This window comes from Pongo abelii, chromosome 8 (genome assembly GCF_028885655.2).
Source record: "Pongo abelii isolate AG06213 chromosome 8, NHGRI_mPonAbe1-v2.0_pri, whole genome shotgun sequence".
NCBI classification, from domain to species: Eukaryota; Metazoa; Chordata; class Mammalia; order Primates; family Hominidae; genus Pongo; species Pongo abelii.
This window is the reverse complement of record NC_071993.2, coordinates 83321247-83343020: the sequence shown is the minus strand read 5'-3', so window position 1 is coordinate 83343020 and position 21774 is coordinate 83321247. Positions and strand designations below refer to the sequence as shown.

At 40.4% G+C, this 21774-nt stretch overlaps 1 protein-coding gene and 1 non-coding gene across 13 annotated transcripts in view; both read right to left on the bottom strand.

Moving 5' to 3' along the window:
* The window catches only part of RHOBTB1 (Rho related BTB domain containing 1), a 132570-nt gene that overhangs the window by 26360 nt on the left and 84436 nt on the right, over positions 1-21774 (bottom strand). For 9 of the 12 annotated variants that reach the window (XM_054521823.2, XM_054521821.2, NM_001159716.1 and 6 more), the window contains 2 exon segments: positions 15494-15695; positions 15030-15133 (listed from right to left, as the gene is read on the bottom strand). In XM_054521823.2, coding sequence (XP_054377798.1) covers positions 15030-15133; positions 15494-15685 — 296 coding nt within the window. In that variant the 5' untranslated portion in view covers positions 15686-15695. 12 annotated transcript variants of the gene reach the window in all.
* Positions 16861-17042, bottom strand: LOC112135369 (U2 spliceosomal RNA). Its single transcript, XR_002916658.1, has one exon. It is a non-coding gene; the product is annotated as a U2 spliceosomal RNA (small nuclear RNA).

The following is a 21774-nucleotide window of genomic DNA, read 5'->3' as shown; positions in this document are numbered from 1 at the left end:
AATTCTATTCTTAAGGTCTGCCATATGAACATAGCTCCCTAAAACCAAGTTTAACCAAAAGGCTAAGCATTAGGAATCAATGGACGCAGTGACAGAGCTATAGAAAGATGCTGCTTTGATGCATTTCTCCTTACCAATATTCTTTTCTAATTCCTAATTCTCAACACATCAGTATCCTCTGTGATATAAACACATATACAATCAAGTAACTATTTACAGAATGCCATTTATTCCCTCTAGATTTCGAGCCATTTTTTTTTAATCTAGTCAAAGAAGGCACAAGACCTGCAGCTAAGAATATCTCCAGCTTTAGGCAGAATGCCAAGGAACTAGAGATATTAAATAACTTTTAATCAAAACATTCATTCCCATGTGGAGACTGTTCAATGTCTGACATAAGCTTGTGTTTAAAAAATACCATTCCTCTGAAAGATAAAAAGAAACAGGCAAGTCCTAGCATTTCTATTTCTATGGTTCTGTTACATTTTTTAACTTTGAAGAGTCAGTTTAAAAATAATTGGGAGTGGTGAGTGTGATGAGGACATTCTCACATATCAGGCAGTAGGGTTAGTCTAGAAATGACCTCAGGGGTCCTGTTTCAGCTGTAAAAAGGATCAAATAGGATTTAAATGGAATCCTACGGATATTTGGGGTAGAAAGCATAAGAATTCAAGAATGCAGAGGCAGAGTACAGGGTACATGAGATTGTAAACTCCAGAACCTGAATACTGAGAAGGTGTAGGAAGGAGTTTGGAACATTTATTGTACTTACTTTTATTAAATATTTTATGTTTCACTGGGCTAAACAGTTGTATTAGAGAAAGCCAGAATTACAAAGGACTTAAGGATATATGGTCTTAGTTGCTTGCCCTTGCCCATGGAATGTTTATATCTTAGGGAAAAATGACTTCTTCTTTCTAAGGAGAAAATATCAATATAAAAATTTCGCTGGGTACTAACACATCAAATAATGTCCATGAAATAATGTTTTGACTAGTCAAATAAAAAACAATCTTAAATAAATGGAAATGTTGAAACAATTGGAGATCTTGTTTCATAGAGGAGTGGGAGTGAATCAGAGAGACCAAGTCATCCAAAAATGCCTGAGCTGATAAAGCCAAGCTCAGCTGCATCAGTTTCACTTCAGATATTAAACAAACAAAAAAAGCATATTTTTTTTTCAGTTATCTTTCTAGGGGAACACTGGCCAAAGATAGCATGTGAAAGATTGGCAAGGATATTTGAATAACATAAGGAGTACATGCAAAGTTGGGACCAATCTTTGTTGGAGGATTAAAGAAAAAAAATCCAAAAAAAGTGCATCTTACCCACATATCTTGGCCCTAGCTAGACTTTGAACAGCAAAATACCACACATGTTCTCAGAGACTGTCTTTATAATGTCTACCGTCAAATATAGCAGAGTTGGTGGGAAAAGATCGGAGAAGCAACCAGAAGCTTAACTTTTTTTCCAATCTGAAATACCAGATTCATCCTTTGAAGACATGGTCGGAAAAGAATTGATAATCAATAACAAACTTTTATTGTTAAATGAATTTTCTTCTAAGTTCTTTCCTGTCACAAAAGTACTGTCTTCTTAGTTTGACTTTCCTTTTCTAGTCTCATTTATTTTGCCACTATCATCCAGCTGAGGAGCTGTGGGCCTTGGGTTTTCTTACCTGGTTAAGTGAAAGAATAATTCTGACTTTATCTTTTTATCTAGAAGCTTCAGATCAGGTCAATTTTACGGGCAATGAGAAGGACAGTGGACTCCACCAAGTTCTCCAGAAAGCTGTGAGTGGGACAGCCAAATGCCTTCTCCAGTTTGTCTGAGTCTGGTTGGGTCTCTTGATACACTAACACTCGGTGACCAAGAATAAGCTAACAATTATATACATATACTTTTTTTTGAGATGGAGTCTTGCTCTGTTGCCCAGGCTGGAGTGAAGTGGCTCAATCTCGGCTCACTGCAACCTCCACCTCCCGAGTTCAAGCAACTCTCCTGCCTCAGCCTCCCGAGTAGCTGGGGTTACAGGTGCATGACCATGCCTGGCTAATTTTTTGTATTTTTAGTAGAGATGGGGTTTCACCATGTTGGCCAGGCTGGTCTTGAACTCCTGACCTTGTGATCTTCCCACCTCGGCTTCGCAAAGCGCTGGGATTACAGGCATGAGCCACTGCGCCTGACCGCTAATAATTATATTTACCCAAGTTCTGCTTGAAGTATCTCCTTTCAATGTACATTTGTACAAATTCTTTTGTTTCGTGGTAGGATCCTACCTCTTTATATGTCATCATTGACTATTATTACTTATTTTTTTAGGAGAGACTCCCCATATCCAGTATATGGACAGACATTGTGGTCACATTTTAATGGGCTTCTTTTCTTTGTCACTGTGCATGAGTACCCTCTGGCAAAGATTCAAGTAGGAGTGTCTGACCTCCTTCTTTGGGGCTTCAAGCTTCTTTTTCCCTGCTGGTAACTGAGGTAGGTTCTTTACAGAAACATTTTCAAAACCATTCATGTGGACAACATATCTTTCATGCATATAGTCTGACAGGGCTATGCAAACAGACAGATCAAAACAGCACAAAACAGCTGGGAGCATGGCAGAGAAAAGGAATGTGTAACACGTGGCTTTGGAAAATTTTAGTAGGGGAGCAGCCCAGTGTGTATGAGATGCAGAGGGAGTTGTCAGTGATGGTGCACATAACCACCAGGAGATGAATGGCCGTGTAAGCTCATACTCATGGAGGATGGAGAGGCCTGTAGGGGAGCGCCTGGCAGGGGATCTGGGGATAGCAGGGCAGAACCATGCAGCGCCCTGGATGTGAGCAGAGAAATCAAGTTAATACTTTACCAATAGCGTGAGGCTTCTTAAGTACAGATGTTATGTGGGGAAAACTGTCAAAACATCCTGAAATATATCCAGATTTGTGAGTGATTAGCATGTGCAACTATTTTTTTCCAAGCCCATATCTGCATGTTTAGTAGGAAGCAATATTTTAAACCAGTCTTCCACCACCCTCTGAAAGTGGGGCCAAAGCAATGCATGCTCTTAAGTGCAGGGAAGTCACATCAACAACCCAGCAATGCCACCAAACCCTAAAGTAGATAATATTGAAAGCAATGGCAAAAACCGCAATTATGTTTGCACCAACCTAATACTTGAGTCTTAGAAATGGTTGGTTTTACGATCATAGTACAAATATCATAGGGGGCAAAGGCCTTGCCAAACAAGGTTGTGGGTTATCATCCAATGAAATCAGGCCATTTTCCACTCAAAATCTCATTTTCTATACTTGGCAAATCATACTCCTGTTAGTTTATTCTTACACCTCACACAATCATCAGAAGTTGAATGCATGTGAAATTGCGTGAAGCACAAATAATTTATTAAAAGAAACAGCTTAAACAGTCTTACTTAACTCCTGGTCAACGAATGCAGGAGGCACTGAAGTAAAGAAGGCTTGTTAAACAGACGAAGGCGAAATTGTGGTAATAAACTCTCTTTCAACTCCATCTGGAGTTCACATTCCTCTTTGACATTCCCTGAAGCTAAATGACTGAGGAACTTCCTTCCTATACCTTTCATGTTTTCTTCTGAGGGCAAGTTGCACAAATAAGAAAACTTCAGTGTCAGCTACTGTGCTATATGGGAGGTCTCTGGGATTAACCTCCCCGACTCTTCTGAGACCAAACTGGGTGAACCAGCACGATCATTTGACCACGATGACAAAGGGACTCTACCCAGCCTCCTTGGCAACTCTCTTTGATTCAGTAAAGGTATCAGGAATGGGCAAGTCACTTACCCAGTATTATTCATCAACCATCTAATCATTTCTTGCAGAAATAGTAACTGAGAACCTACTGTGTACCAGGCACTCTTCTAGGCATTGGGGATAGAGTGATTAGTAAAAGACACAAACTGCTGTCCTTGTCACACTTGTCCTCATTATGTTCACATTCTAGTGAAGACAGACAATAAAGAAGAAAAATATTTAAAATAGGTAGTGCTAAGTGCTAATTAGAAAACAAAGCAGGGAAAGGGGACAGAGATATCGGGGAGCAAAAATTGCTGTTGAAAATGAGGTGGCTAGGGAAGGCCTCGCTGAGAAGGTGACATGTCCAGAAGCCCTGGGGGAAGGGAGGGAGTCAGTATGCCAGTTTCTGGGGGAAGAACCTAGCAGAAGAGGAAACAGCTAGAACAAAGGCCCGAGGTAGGAGCCTGCCTGTGGTGCCCTCCTGGAGGAAGGGACCATGCCATTCTGCTGGAGCACAGTCGTGAGGGGAAACTGAAGTCTTTGAGCAGAACGTCATGATATAATTTATGTTTGAACAGTGTCAGTCCATTGCTTTAATGAGAATGGACTAAACTGGTGGCAAGGTAAGAGTGGGAGAGGACTGGGAGGGTCAGGGGATAGGGAGGGAAAGGCAGGAAGAAGCAGAGGACCAATTAAGAGGTAAGAATTCCGAGAGAGAGGATGGTGACTCTGCTGAGCCTGGGAGGGGTCCCCTGCAGGTGGAAGTGGCTGCATTCTGTATACACACGCTGAAGGTATAGCCTGAGGACCAGATGTGTGATGTGAACCAAAATAGTTCAGAATAATGCTAAGCTTTTTCCTGAGCTATTTATTTTTGCTTCCCTGTTCTGGGAACTGACACCTTTAGTTCAGCATTGTTAACACTGAATTGTAATGGTTTATGTAGCTGTCTTTTCCACCATACTATGAGGTCATTTTCAGGGATTTTGTACTGTTCCTATTAGTTTCTCTCTCATTGTGCGCACACAGTGTAAGGAAACAGGCCCTCAATTAATTTTTATTAAATTTAAAGGCCTTATGGATATCAGAAAGTAAAACCTGCATATACAAATGTGTGTGCAGACTCAAAGTCTAAAAAAGATGAATTTAGGATTAAAGTAAGTTAGAGAATCACTTGAAACTTTAATAAAGAATGAAAATATAATGTGAGCCATTACAGTTCTTCAGACTGTTAATGCTGAAAGACTGCCATGTAATACCTCTGGTATACAGCAGAGGTTAACCGGTTAATATCTATATATTTTAATTATTTGAATTTCTCTAAAAAATCTCTTTACCCCATGTAATTGGATAATTTCATAACACCAGAATAATAATGCATTAATAATTTCTTCCAGGAATTAGATTATCTCCAGAAGCAAAGGAAATGTAAAGACATGGACATGTTACTTTCAGGATTAATTCCAGGTAAGTTACAACAGAATTAAGGCTTAAGAAAGCCCTCTATTGCACAGACCATCTTGCTTTTTAAAAAACACACAAAACAAACAAATCACTAAAAGGATAGTCAAGATGATAAATTGAAAAAAGAATTCACTAATGTGCTTTCTGTGTCTGCAATTCAGAACTTCTTCCTTCTGACTTATTCTCTCTAGGCTGGGGGCAGAGGCATTTTCGGGGGAGAATAAAGTGGTGGACTAATTTTGAAAGTCTAATCATGGCCAATATTAGAAATTACTGGTAGAATTGTTGTTAAGATTCACTAAGGAAAATATCAGTGAAAGTGTTCTATAAACTGTTAAGTGCCAATTATTATCAGACAAATATAATTATGGGTTCAAAAATCACCAAGAATGTATCTTGTATGTTGACTTTAATAAGAATGGCAGAACACTTTCATCAAGAGATCCTTTCCTTTTCGATTACCAGCTGTGTCCTTTATTGATATGGAATAGCTGAAAGATAGGTAACAGAATTATCCACTGAAGATATGCAGAATTATTTAACAGTCTCTTTCTTTTCACCACCTACTTCAAAAGGAAAAACTGTATGGGCGGGAATATATTTCTTCATCAGAAAGTTCCAGCATAAACACATCACAAACTGATGTTTTCTTTTCTTCTTTCGTCATGAAAAGTCAACACATTTAGTTGTATTTGACCCAACTTGTCAAGCTTCCTGTTATTAAGCAGTAATAGAAAAAAAGTAAAAGGAACGCAGAACATAAGACATTAATGTACTGAACAATGCATATATTCCTTTTTCTCTTTGCCCATTGCAGTGGCCTCATTAATCACACTCCTGTGGACCCTCTTGGGCCCATCAGTGCTTTTCTGGGCTGAGCCACAAAGAACCCAGCCATGTGACTGGTGCTTGGGCAGCAGCCAAAATCCTTCCTGGCCCTGGCACATGGGTGAGCCCCAGGCATCAATCAAGCCCTGTTGCTATCTCATTTGGCACTCCGCTTTCCAAGGACAATTTCATCCTGGGGACAAGGCTGGGTCAGGCATAGGAATCCCAGCTCTTCTGTTTTTTCATTCTGGGTAGAATACAAGATGTACCAGTTCAGAGCGGGAAGGACAGTGTGGGACAGCAGGCCGAGGGTGGCCCAGAGAATGGTACATGTATTTTCTGTGTGCCAGATGATTCAGCTTCACTGCAATTCTATGCTTGAGTTCTTTAGTACAGAATCCCTAAACTTCCACCATAGATTTAATTTTTTGAATTATTTGTATGCATGTAGTCTAACATGTATCTGTTTGTTTTGGATGATCACATAACAGCAATAATCCACCTTTAATTGTTCTACTTAATGCTCTCATCTTTAGGCAAATGGATTAAAAAATGTTTCTCTATATAATTATTCTTAAAAATTATTCTTATAAAGATCTTGAAAATGATACCCAGAGGAGAAACAACCTATAACTGGAAAAGCGTTATTATTCATACAAGTAATTCGCTGTTTAAGAATATTCATTCACGGAAGACATTACCAAAAAAATTTACAAATCCAAAAACTTGGGGAAAACAAGGGAGGATTTGAGGGTGTGGCTGAGTGTAACTTTCTCCTTTTTCTCCTGGGGGCAGCTGATCTTTCCGTTTGCTAATTCACTAAGGAGAGGCTAAGTGCCAGTATTTTCCATCTTCATCACCTGCAGGTTGATCCATCACTTGTTATTCTTATTATAAAAGGGCACATATAAAATTCAACTTAGTAAAATAATTTGGCATTTGTTATAAGACTATTTCCTTGTCTATGCCTTAGAAGATCCTGGAACACATGAGAGATTTGTCAACTCATTCAACTAACATTGATCAAGCTCCTACAAGACATCAGGCCCACATATTGGGGATAGAGAATAGAAAGACAAAATCTCTGTCCTAAATATACTAGGATAATAGGATAAGGGGAATGGGAGAAAATTAAGGAGCCAATTTTCCCACAATACAGTTATTGCTACAATAGGGATTTGCAAAGGTGTCCTATGGGAACATAAGGAGAGACACCTCACCTGGATTCCGAAGGTGACAGAGAGGGTGGGAAGAGTGCAGAGAGGAATTCTAGGAGTACGTGACACTTGTTCTAATTCTTAGCATATAAGTAGTGATTAGCTAGCTTGAGAATAGGTGGGATAGGGGCCTAAATTCTAACATAATGCATGTTTGTGGGCCTGGAGGGTACAAAGGGCACAGAACTGCAAATACTTTGTTATGTCTGGACCAAGACAGGAGGCTGGGAAGGCAGGCTGGGATTCAATCCAGAGAAACAAATAAGAATGGAGTCTCATGCCCATGAATCTAGTAACCAACCCCAGTGAGAGGACGCACTTGATCACTCAGCTCAGCACCCAATTTCCAGTCAGAGTGACTGGGTACAAAATGGAGGTCACATGCATGCTCCCAGAGATTACCACCATGTTCACCAGTTCCAGAACGAACCAGCTACAAAAGACAAAATTGTTACTATTTGATGAAGAAACAGAAAACTTTCACAGAACGTGGTGTTCTCTATTTGGCTATCACAGGGTATCTGGTGAAACGTTTCTTGTTAGAAACAGATATAAACATAACCACAGGCTGAGAAACAGGCCCCTGGGTCAGACTATGAGCCACTGAGGCAGGGGGGTTCTATCTCTGAGAAAAGGGAACCAGTATGATTTTGTGTGACAGTATGACAGTGTCCCATCCTTAGTTTCAGGGTTATATTCAGCTATTAAGGATCTGGTTCCATTTTTTTTAAGTCCACATAGTGATTTATGTTTTCAACGAGACTAACTTAAAGTTCCATAAGTAATTAAAACATATATAGTCTAACACGCAAACCTTTCTTCATATATCATAGACTACTTTGTCCATAAGGATATTTCTTTTCTTTTCTTTTTTTTTGAGACAGGGTCTTGCTCTGTTTCCCAGGCTATAGTACAGTTGTGCAATCCTAGCTCACTGCAGCCTCCACCTCCCACACTCAGGTGATTCTCCCACCTCAACCTCCCGAGTAGCCACCACACCTGGCTAATTTTTTGTATTTCTAGTAGAGATGGGGCTACACCATGTTGGCCAGGCTGATCTCAAACACCTAGCCTCAAGTGATCCACCTGCCTCAGCCTCCCAGAGTGCTGGGATTATAGGCGTGAGCCATTGCACCTGGCCTATTTCTCTTCTTGAAGAATTTTTATTGAGATATAATGGAAAATACCAAATTTGCATATTTATTGTTTAATTTGATTAATTTTGACATACATATTCCCCATGAACCACCATCATGATCAAAATGGCAAACATTTCCATCACCCCTAAAATTTCCTTATGTTCCTTTGTGATCCATCCCTCCCCTCCAACCTCTTCTCTAGGAAACCAGTGATCTACTTTCTGTCACTATAGATTAGATTGCATTTTCTAGGATGTTACAGAAATGGAATCACACAGTATGTGCTCTTTTTTGCTTGGTGTCCCTTACTCAAAAGCTCTCACTCTAATCGTCAAAGATTCTTCCCTTCTGGCTGAGGTTTGGTAATGAGTATCAGAAAATTCCAGGATGGTGTTTACCAAAGTGGGGCCAGAGGACCATCTGCCTCAGAGTCATCTAGGTACTGGCTAAAATGGGCTGATTCACCTCTTCCAGAACTCTTACATCCGAATGACTGCTCTGTTCAAATAGGAGAGCTAACAGTTTTAACCTAACCTCTTAGGGAACAACTATTTCTATCTCTTGGTTCAAATTGCTGCTTTTCTTTCATGCCTTTCTACTTTTTTCTATAACCTGAGCAATTTTTAGTTCTTTTTGTTATAGCAGCACACTGAACTGAATGTCTTTAAGACACAACCAGTAATAATTTTTCAAGACCTCTTGGTACCATATATTTAAAAGTGTGGTTTGGATTACTTTTCCATAAAAAGCACATGCATTACTAACTTTCTTCCCTTAGTTACTTTGCTATCTATTTATAAAGTCTGCCATTAGGGCCAGGACTTGAGTGAAGAAAATGAAGCACTTCTTCAAGTGCAAAATGTAAGAGGGTACCAAAAAAACTTCAGTGATCCAGATAATACTTAAAAAAAAAAATTCAGGCTGGGCATGGTAGCTCACGCCTGTAATCCCAGCACTTTGGGAAGCCAAGGTGGGCAGATCACAAGGTCAGGAGTTTGAGACCACCCTGGCCAACATAATGAAACCCCAGCTCTACTAAAAATACAAAAAATTAGCTGGGTGTGGTGGTGGGCACCTGTAATCCTAGCTACTCGGGAGGCTGAGGCAGGAGAATCACTTGAACCTGGGAGACGTAGGTTGCAGCAAGCCAAGATTGTGCCACTGCACACCAGCCTGGGCAATAGTGAGAGACTCTTTCTCAAAAAAAAAAAAAAAAAAAAATTCAAATTAAGGCAAAAAAATCCATGGTGGACAAAGTATCAAAATTTTAAATAAAGTCAGCATCAGTAACAGTGCCATATTGTGTCTGAGGCAGAAGGAAAAAACCAAAAACAAAAACAGCAATTGTGATCCTGTCTTTTTAAGATTATTATTATTTACATTTTATGCCCAAGGCGAGTGACTCTCTCAGTATGCCCTAGTCCTGGCCCTGGTCCACCTCCTGGTCCACTTGAAGTTTCACTGTGCAACGGGCTGTTTGCCATCCTAACATCATTATTACAATGTTATTTCTGGCCCAGCTTTTAGAATGTGCTATGAACATTAAGAGCTAACTCAAAATGCTCTATCTAGACACACTCACTGATCCTTACTTTTTCCCTTGCCATAAAACACAAGCACAACCAATCCCAGGCAAAGATACAAATACCAGTCACTACAGTCCTGAATTATTTAAAGGGCCTCAACTGTGCATTGAGAATGGGGTGTGTTCATTCATGTCTGATTACAGGTAACTTCAACATGAAACTGACATACAGAAACCATAGCTCTGATTAAGGTTATTATTTAAAACATGTACTTTACTTCTCATAGGAACCAACAACGTTTGAGTAAAATCAGTGTGTAAGAATAAACTATATAATATATGGGTTCCAACTGGACTCAAAATAAGCCCAGAAATTGCTGGGGATAAGGGCAAGTACAGTGGTTATGAATATTTTAGTTAAATGATTTGGGGAAAACATGCCAAGATTCCCATTCACTCTCAGAAAGTTTGCTTGGATGTATCATTTTTACTGAAAGCAAAAGGACTCATGCTCAGCTACTTAATGGATGCATAGAATTAAGTTACTTGCTGTGGAATAAAGAATTTAAGAGGAACACTGGGATATCAGAGCTGTTAATAGATGGTGAGTGCCTGTCTTCAGGGTCCACACAGTACTGTGTAAGATTCAGACTGTACCAGGAGGAAATTTCAAGTAATTTTGTCATCCATCATCATCACAAACTACAACAGCATGGTGGATGGGGAAGATATGGGCTTTGGAGTCAGACAGATTCAAGAGGAAAGTCCAGCTGCACTCTGTCCTGGCTGTCTGACCTTGGCCCTTTTTTGTGCCTGTTTCTCCAACTGTGAAATGAGCCTATTTTGCAGGCTCGCCACAAGAATGAAGCAGGACAGGACACATGCAGCACGTAGCACAGGCCTGGTGCATGGGGCACCCTGATTAAACTGTAGTTGTTGTTATCACTGTCAGCAACATAGGCTTTATTCAGTGTCTGAAGGTTCTCTGACCTGCAGACAGATCAATGAAGGAAATTTTCTAGGGGAAAAAAAAACAATAGAATCTGCAATTATTTCCCTATGTGTGACTAGACAAAAGGGACTGATATGGTTTGGCTGTGTCCCCACCCAAATCTCGAATTGTAGCCCCCATGATTCTCACATGTCATGGGAGGGACCCAGTGGGAGGTAATTGAATCATGAGGGCAGGTCTTTCTCATGCTATTCTCATGACAGTGAATAAGTATCATGAGATCTGGTGGTTTCATAAAGGGCAGTTCCCCTGTATATGCTCTCTCTCTTGCCTGCCACCATGTAAGATGTGACTTTGCTCCTCCTTTGCCTTCTGCCATGATTGTGAGGCCTCCCCAGCCACATGGAACTGTGAGTCCATTAAACCTCTTTTTCTTTATAAATTACCTAGTCTCAAATACGTCTTTATTACCAGTGTAAGAACTGACTAATACAGGGACTGAAGGGCCAGATTCCTGATAAAGGCAGAGCCCATCCTGTTTGTCTATATTTTCAGTGCTAAGTCCCTAAATGTGGACATTTCATTCTTATAAGAGCTCTAGGAGACAACTCTGGAGTTGAGCGACATCCCTTTAAGAAGAGGCACTTTCCTTGCCAAAAAAGAGCAGCTGATCAAAGTCACGGTTACTATGTACGGTTTTGTTCCTGACATTTTAAAAGATCCAGAAAAGAGCTTCAAAAGTTCATCCAAAAGTGGATATAAAGTAGGTGGTGGGAAAAAGGCCATAAGAGAGCTGGAGTTATTCACTCCAGGGAAGAGAGGGTCGACAGATTTCAAAGTGCAGAGTGTTACAACACTCATGCTACTCTGTTTCCTTCATCTCCACGGAATAGAAGGGCTCCTATCAATACTTTTTTTTGGATAGATGGATGATTTCCCTTCCTGAAGACATGGGGTCATTCAGATGACCTTTTGAAATCTCTTCTAGTTCCAATCTTTGCACAAATCCAAAAGAGCAAATAGAAATCCAGCTCACCAATGTAGGGTCCCAGTAGGTTGAGGTAGCTTGGCATAGTGGAAAGAGTGAGAGCCAGGAGTCAGGCAGAGTGGCTTTGAATCTGCCTCTGAGACTCACTTGTTGGGCAAATTTATTGTAGTAAAAGAACTCAACCTTTTACTCAATGGTAGCACCAAGATCATTTCTGCCTCCTACGGTTCTTGAAAGGATTAACTAATGTTGGCAAAGCACCTAATGTGTTGACTGGCACACAGTAGGCTTTTGAAAAATTGGAGCTTTTATTGTAATTGGCAAAAAAATGGGTAGAATAGTTCCATTTAAATCATAAGAGAGCAATAACACTATGGTTATACCACATCAGGAACACTGCAAATTCAAGTAGGCCAACTGCCTACCACTGACAACTCCTCATCCCACAGAATTCTCTCTGCAAACTAGAGCTTGTCCATGCCAAAGAATGTTTGAGGGGCAACTTATTAACTACCTTTTGCTATGAAGCAGAGGAAACCGAAGGCAAGGTCTAAGACATGTTGGTTTAAATCTGGCTTCTCTCACTGTCACCACAAGAATCAAATTAATTATTTTAAAAAGGTTTCAAATACATTTCCAAGTATAGGGAATGTATTTCATATGTCTCAAAGCTTATGTCTGAGTACATCCCACTGAATTGTAATTCTCACTAAGTATAGTAAAAATGTCAGTCACAAAACAGGTTTGCAAAACAAACAAATTTTGCAAAAACAAAAAAGGTTTGTAAAAGCTATAATTATGATTCCTCTCCTTCACGAATGATATAAAGGTAAAACTTGAAGTCATTAAGAAATTAAACAGCTCTCTCAGAGCAGGGAAATATACTGGTCAGGGACCTATAGTGAATAAAAAAACTCCTACTTCTCTCAGTTTTTCCATAAAAATGTAACTTTTTGGCATTACGTCAATGTGATATTACATATTTAGCATTTACAGAAAGATGCTGGAGTGCAAGAGAGAGGAGCTCTGGTTTTTGTTCTTTAACTAGAGGTGGGGTCTGTGTCAGGACACCTGGAGGCTGTGAGGAATTGGAAAAGGCAGAGGAAATACAAGGTACAAACATGCACACAAAGCAAGGCCCTAAGGAGAACGTGGCCAGAAACACAGGAGTGTTCCTGAAGCCCCTCTATGTTGCTCAGAGAATCAAACTTGGCTTGGGGGAGCACTTCCTGTTTCTATCAAAGGAATACTGGGTTACAGTTGACAGAACCAAATGTTACAGACAAGGGAGCAAAACAATGCACTTTGAACCGATGGAGTCACAGGAAAGAGCAGCTTATTTTTGTTGGGAGGGAACACACGCAGGTATGGCATGTTGTATTGTAAAATGACTCCAGCTATGTCAGGGAGCTGGACGGGGCCCAGTGTGGATCTACGAAGGCCATTGTGCCATTAAATAAATGCTATGCACGAATCTCACAAGATAATGAAGCAGCCCTTTTATTACCACCGCACCAGCTTTATGCTGAGGGGTCATGTTAGATTTCATTGTTTGAAATGAATACATTTCATTGTTGTTGTTTTCTCTTTTTTTTTCTGTTATTTTTTCACAGGTATTGACAAATGCATAAATTTCTAGTGGCAACAAACCACTGAGCTGTTGAAATATTTTCTGGATTCTAAACCCAAATATTTCCATTAACTCATCATCAGGCTCATCATTTTCACGACACTGTTTTAGAAGTGGGGATATAAAAAAGTCCTTTGAAATCTACTGTATTTATCCTTACACTGCCTAAAGTCATCAAATCAAGCTTCCTCAAAACCATAGGTGTTACAAACCTGACTGCCCAGCAGTTACAAGCAGGTTCATTTATAACTGTTATTTTTACATGTAGAACAATTGGACAAAAGAAAAAAGCAAAATGGCACCTAAGGTAACAATCAAGAACATAACAGAAAGAAAAAAAATCTAGGAAATTCAAGGAAAAGAAAACTATCTATGATGTAGGATATTAAGTTCAAAAGTCCTTGTTACCAAGGGGACATTACAATCGTGTTTTGCTTCCATAACTCTCTTTCTGAGTCCCCTTGAAAAAAAGTGGTCTAAGTCACAGACTCTTTCAGTGTGTGAAATAATTCCTGGGAATAGGGCAAACTCTTTCAGCAGTTTATTCATTATTTTAGGCCACATAGATAAATGACAATAAAAGTCTGTTCAGAGAGCTACTGGCTTGGAGAAATAGAAGAATCTTCAGAAATGCTTAACTCAATACCAAGGAGTAATTCATGGGCTTGGAGTACTTAACTAATAAAATCCTGTAAGGTGACATGATATTTGATGTTAAGAAGAGACAACAAGGCCATGGTATCTATATTCTACACTTAAAATGAAATGTGTTCATTTATAATTAAGTGGTAAAAAAAAAAAGTCTCCATTAATCCAGAATTTAACAGCTATAACCCGTTCATTGAGAGAGACGTTAAGTTATAGTGGCAAGGAGAGGTTGCTAAATATTTTAAGGCACTTTGACCATGTTCCTACCCATATTAATGTCCTTCTAGAGGAGTTTTCCCATTACTAGATTTTTTTCTCCTTTTTTAAAAAATAAACGTTAGTGTTTCTGTTCATTTTGGAAATATGTCTTGCGAAGGACTTCGGAGATATTTTTCTTTCTTTTTAAAAATGACCTTCTAATAAAAATAATAGACTAAACCCAAAGCAAATAACATTAGACTCTGCCAATATGGTCATGAAAAGACCAAACAGTCCTTCTGAAGTAGGGTGACCAAGTGCCAAAATAACTTAAAACATTCTAACAGAAGGCAAGCGAAGTGTTACTCAGAGAACCAGCAATCAAAGCAGCCCACAGTTGGAGGGTGTTACAGAATCCTAATCTAGCAAACCTTCCAGCTTGACCACTGGTTGTTTTCAATACAGTACTTCCTCATTGGCAGGGCATGCTGCTTTTCTTGACATCAGGAAACAATACCACTCTTTTTTTTTCCTTTTTTCTTTTCTTAGACACAGTGCAGAACCCAGCACATTTCAAGGCCATATGATGTGGTTTTTGTTGATTTGTGAACCAGCTGCTGGTTTTGAAAAGGAAATTGCATTCAAGCTCAACCACGCTGTACTAGTCTTGGTTTACCTGCCATATGCAAAGCGTCTGTCTTTGTGATGATCACCAAAAGTATCCCAAAGCCTGAGAGAAACACTCACTTCATCAACAACATCCCGAGAACGCTCCAAGACCTGCAGGAGAGAGAGAGAGCATCTGTGCTCGGTGTCAGTCAGAAGTTCCCCAGGAGAAGCGTGTTCAAGTCAGCACCCTCAGTGCCATCAATTCACTTGCATTAAGTTTGCTTATTCTATCTGATGGGATTTAAGCTAAGTCTTAATTCCCTTCCTGGAATCACCTGTCTCAACCCTCATTCAGGATACCAGAGCCACAGTCTCCGGTTTGTGTTTTGCTTTTGTTTTCTCTTGTGGCACTAAAAAGGTTAGTTTTGTTTTGAATGTGCAATTTATCCACGCTCCTCCTTTAGAAAAAATCAGACTGGCAACCAGCAATGATGTGCCCTAGGGATGCTGAAGACACTCTGTGCATCTTACCTCCTGGCACACGCGGTACTGGTCAATCGCCCACACGGTTGGCACATGGGTGGCCAGCAGCTGATACTGCGTGAGTGTGGTGTTGCACGCCCTGGCACAGATCAAGCGCGTCTTCCCCACGGCATTGTCACCCACGACCACACACTTGATAGTTTCAACATTGGGTCTTTCGTAGTCCATGTCAGCGTCCATTTATAAAACTCTGTAAGAAGAGAGTGAACACCACAGTAAGGACACCAAGGCTTTCCAGAGCAGTCAAAGACGTGAGAGGTTCAGGGAGTTTTGCCTTCGTCCAGCCACTTCCTTAGAGGTGCACAAGCACAGGCAAGAATGTTTGGAAGTTCGTACTAAGCCTAATTGACACTCAAGTTTTCTTTTTATATCTCACACAAGTACAAAAACATGGGACTGTTATTTTGACCCCAAACAGTTTATTCCCGTTAACTGTTATTTTCTCCTTGGTTTTCTCTAAACACAACCTGCCTACTGGAGCTCCATTCAGCCACTGTCGGGACAGCTGGCACATATTTATAGCCTACTGGCTACTCACGTTGGCCTGCCAGCAAGTCTGGTCACCTGTAGGGCTGAACTTCAACATTGCGGCAATAGGCAGCCTTGGCAATGCTAGCATCTACTTCATCACAATATCGCCTATTAGCCAATATCTGTTGTTGAAAAGCAGTTTTCCTTAGGTTCAAAACTGTTATGGGGACTTAGAGAATGATCAAAAGTGCAGGCTGAAAGACTACCTGATGTCAAAGAAGAGTAAACTGTTAAGTCTAAATTTAATCAAATTAACTTATATTTATTTGTATTAATCAAATTCATACTTCATAAATATATATATGTGTGTGTATATATATATATATATATATATGGAATCTCACTCTGTCACCCAGCTAGAGCACAAGCACAGTGGTGCAATCTCCACTCACTGCAACCTCTGCCTGCTGGGTTCAAGCAATTCACCTGCCTCAGCCTCCTGAGTAGCTGGGATTACAGGTGCCCACCACCATGCCTGGCTAATTTTTATATTTTTAGTAGAGATGGGGTGTTGCCATGTTGGCCAGGCTGGTCTCAAACTCCTTATCTCAAGTGATCTCCCCACCTTGGCCTCCCAAAGTGCTGGGATTACAGGCGTGAGCCACCATGCCCAGCCATAAAAAAGATATTCTTAAGAGGGCCCATAATAAAGCAAGATTCAAAAAAATTATCTTCTGTGTTTTCATCAAGAAATCTGGAACATATGGCAAAGAATAATTTTACCAGGAGAGTTACTTTGGAATCTTCCTGAAACCAAGAAACAGGGTTGCTGATGAGAGGCCAAGAGGAAGAAAAAAAGCACCTGCCAGCTTGGTCTGCCCAGGGACAGGACCCTCCACAAACAGGGGTGCAGGCTGCTTACCAGTAGCAGCTGGACAGGAGACCAGCCATGTATGATTTTAAGATTTTAATTAATTGTAATTGCCTTTTTGAGGGAGTCTATTGTTAAACTAATAAGAACAGATGCTACACTTGATCTTAGTTAGCCAAAAGGCTGACAAGCAATGGAAGTCCATTGTTAAACTCAGAAAAGTGGGTGGGCGGTCATTTTTAAGGTGTCAGTAATGATTTTAATGGCTATGGTAAAGAAACTGTTCAGAGTAAAGCCTAATACATAATTGGGACTCAAGTGTTTGTTTAATTCATCTGATTGAGAAAAATGATAACTTGGATAATGAGATTAAGGGCATTGACAAGGATATATAGAAAGAATATTAAGAAAAATTCTTTTTCACAGTTAGGACTATTGGAACATGGACTGTCTCAGAAAGTGAAGGGTATGGAACTGTCGACTATAACGCCATCACAGGAGGTGTTAAAGCTGAGGCTGGAGAACGATTTGGCAGGAATGGAGTAGAGTGATTCAAGGAACAGATGTGTGCTTAGGTTAGGATTGGATCTGTAATTCCTACACCGTGGAGAGGCATAAAACAGTCAGATACCTGTCCACCTGATAAATACTTATCCTGAACATCCTGGGTGGGGAAAAAGAGTCTTTAAAAATTTCCAACTCTGATGATCAGCCAGACGTGGTGACTCCTAAAATTGATTTCTTGAAAATTTAGTTTTAAACTTCTATGGTTTTCTTAGTTACCCATCTAACAGTATAACATAGCAAAAGCATGAATTTGGTGTTAGATTGGTGGGTCCTTAACAAATCCCAAGGAACACTTTGCAGTGTCTGGAGACGTGTCTGGTTGTCACTTGGTGGGGAGTTGAGGAGGGAGTTCTGCTTCTAGTGGGTAGAAGATCAGAGATGCTGCTGTTATGCACAGGACAACGCCCCACAACAAAGAATTACCCAGCCCCAAATGTTACAGGGCTGAGGTTGTGAAACCCTGTCTTAGAAGGATGTGAGTTTGAATCCTAGCTCCCCCATTTTCCAGTCATTGGACTTTGGGCAAGTTGTTTGTACTTTCTGAGCCTCAGTCTCCTCATCTGTTAAGTGGGTATCATAAAAATACTCATCTCCTAAGGCTGTTGTGCGGATTAGGTGGACTGATGAATTAAGTCCTCAGTGCCATACCTGACACACTGATGGTTTCAAAAATTATAATCATGATGCTGAAGACAAATGCCTTCAGATGACAACAAAATTGAGTCAGGTGGAAGGCCAGAATTAGATGCAAACTCATAAACCTAATAACGACAAAGATCTATAAAAAGGATACAACTTGGAAGAATTAACCAAACAGTAACTCACTGAAAATTAAAGAACACAGAAACAAGATGTGGTGTAGCTGATCTTAAGCAAAGAAGACAGAAAAAGTTTTGGGTGTGGAGGTGGCAGGGAGGAGGTCACAGTTAATGAGAAGATAATAGAGTTGGAAAGATGGGTTAAAAATGCTTGCCTGAGGCATTTCTCAATTCCAGAATAAAAATGGTAATACTTAACCCTCTTTGACAAGTTTCTGGTTACATTAGCATGGGGTAGCAGCCTGAATCAGAAAAACAGGTTCTAGCTGGAGTCTCACAACTTTGGAAATGGAGGTTCATTACTTTAAACGTCCTCAGTGGTGGGAAACCTTACTCTTTTAAGGGTGAATTTTATTTATTTATTTATTTTTGATAGATAATTGTCATATAGAGCCAATCCCTAAAATTTGGGAGAATGTTTAGACTTAGTAAAAATGGAGAATAGGACACTAATAATACAGAATTAGTTTTCTGGTAGGCTTGCAAACTAGCCCTGATAGCAGCCCCCAAGAAGGAATCCCGCAAATAAGTTGAATCATAGCAGCACTGACGGAATGGCTGTGTCGCTTTCACTGAAGTTTACTTCAAGAGTAACAGAAGCCCTTCTAGTTTTGTATTAAGGCTATGATTACAAAAACTATCATTGCTTCACTTATTTTTAGACACATTTCATGGGTAGTCCTAAGAAGAATTTCTGTGTCAAAGGTGAGAATAACATCCGTGGGTCTTCTAATCCCTAGCAGTCCGCTCAAGACCAAAGTGACTGCCAAAGGTGCTGACCCTTGTGCAAAAGGGATAATATGTAAGGGAAAATAAAAGGCAGGGCAGAGTTAAATATTCAGGGCCCAGATCACTTGCAGCAGATATGGAATTTCCAGGAAGCATTCACTGAATTTCCAAATACTGAAAATCTTTTATTCAGAGTAGAAATTTCTCTTGTGGTACTCTAAAAAGCATTTTAAGAATGTGAAATCACAGCCAAGGATGGAAACTCATGCTACAGTTGCATTGTTGTAAATCATTTGTTCGTTTGTTACACATAAACAAAGAAACATTAAATTATGGTAGTAATTATAAAAATATGCAATTTTATCCTTCTCCACTTGTTATAGGCTCTAATTTATTCATATCTAGCATTCTGATGGTTGAGTGTACTCTTAGGACCATCTGGATGATGACTGTCTGGTTTCTGATTTTTGTTTACCTAGAATGAGAGTAATAAGTATTATTCATTTAACAACATTAATAAATGTCACCACTATAAATCCTGCTGATCGATATGGAGACCCTCTCATACTTAGATACATACCTGAGGAGACAAGGAAGGTAGAAAAAGCAAAAGAAAAGAAAAGCTTGAAAGAATGGACACTGGTAATCTGCTACTATGGCAGCTCTGTCATCTTACTCAAAACTGACTTGAACGTTATTTCATATTTTCACCAATACCCGATGAATCCACTTGCACAGTATTCAGAAGTCAGAAGGGACAAGCTTATTTGAAAAACTGTTAAATAAACAAGACAGTGCAGGTGGGGAAGTGAAGGGCATGGTGGAGTGGTTCTGGTCCCCACCACTCACAAGGCTGACCTAGAAAAGCGTGATCATGCTCTTCATGGTCTACAGAATCACGCAATCTGGTCTGATCATCCTATACCTGCCCGCTATTATTGCTGTCCTCTCCTGGACTTCAGGCCACTCCTCCACACTCCCTGCCCACACAGCGTTCTTGGGCCTACGGGATGGTGCAGCCCACATCCTAGTCTCACCATTTCTTCTCTCCTTCAGTGCCAGTGATCTTTACCACATTTTACTTGAGCCATCCATCCTTTTGGACACGTGCTGGATATTGTTGTCATCCAGAAACATTTTGCCTCTGAAATCTCAAATTTCAAAATTCCACTCTCATAACAAAAACTCCTACCTTTACAGCCTGCACTGGATAAAATAAGGCCACGGCAGCAACTCCCATCAGGAGGTGAAATCTATTTCCCTTCCTCTTGAATTAATGCTAAGCTCTGACTGCTTCGCCCAAAAGAATGTGGTGGAGGTGATGCTGTGTGAGGTCTAGAGTCTAGGTCTCCAGTGGCCCTGCAGTTCTACCTTCTTGCTGTTGGAATGCTGCCACAAGACCGCCATGTGAGGAAAGTGGCCTAGCCCAGCAGGGGATGAGAATTCGCATTGAAAACCACTGAGGCAGCCCTGCCAATGGCTGCCACCAAGTGCTGGATAATGCAAAGCCATCTTGGACCTTCCAGCTCAGCCAATGTAGTTTATGAATGAGCCCAGGTGAAACCAGCAGCGGAATCACCAGCCAACCCTCAGAATCATGAGAAATCATAAATCATTACTGTTTTAAGCCACCAAGTTTTGGGTTTATGAACCAATGGTCAACAGAAACATACCCATTAAACCTTAGGCAAATCTCCAGTACCTTCACACCTCTATTTATTTTTAAATGTCAGATGATAGGTCCCTTTGGAATGGATGATCTTTTCCACCTAGGGATGATGGGTCATGCCAATTTTTCTCTTTACGGTCGCCCTCAATTTCTTGCATTGCATATGTGGTATGCAGAATAATGGCCTCCCTGAATATGTCCACGGAATCCACGGAACTTGTGAATATGTTCCATTGCATGGCATGAGGGAATAGGGTTGCAGATGGAATTAAGGTTGCTAGTCAGCTGACCTTAATATAAGCAGATTATCCTGGACTATCTATGTGGGTGCAACACAATCACAATGGTCCTTTAAATGTGGAAGAGGTAGGCAGGAAATCAGAGTCAGAGAGAAATACGAAGACGCTATGCTGCTGGCTTTGAAGATGCAGGAGGGGGCTGCAAGCCAGGTAATGTATGTGACCCATAGAAGCTAGAAAAGGTAAGGCAACAGATTCTCCCCTAAGGCCCCCAAAGTAACACAGCCTGCCAACACTTCAAGCTCAGTGAGACCCATGTCAGACCTTTGATTTTCAGAATTACAAGAAAATAAACTTTGTTTTATGCTACTAAGTTTTGATAGTTTGTTACAGCAGCAATAAGAAATTAATGTAGCACACTTTAGCCACACAAAATGGCTTTCTCAAATTCTAAATGTTGTTTGTTACCTTCATATACACTTTTCCTTCTTGCCGACTCTCCTCCATTCCTTGTCTGCCTGGCAAATTCTATTCATTCTTTAAAACCTTATTCAGATATCCTACTGTGGTAGCTCTGTCACAAAAGCCTTCCTAACTACCCTCTAAAAAGCTTTTCTAACTACCCCCTTAGTCAGCTTCAGCTGCCATAACAAAATACCATAGACTAGGTGGCTTAGCCAACAGAAATTCATTTCTCACAGTTCTGGAGGCTGGAAGTCTGACAGCAGGGTGCTGGTGTGGCTAGGTTCTGGTGAGGGCTCTCTTCCTGTCTTGTACATAGTTGTCTTCTTGTGGTGTCCTCACATGACAGGCAGAGACACAAAGCTCTGGTGTCTCTTCCTCTTCCTAAAAGGGCACTAGTCTCATCATGGGGCTCCACACTCATGGCTTTATCCAAACCTAAT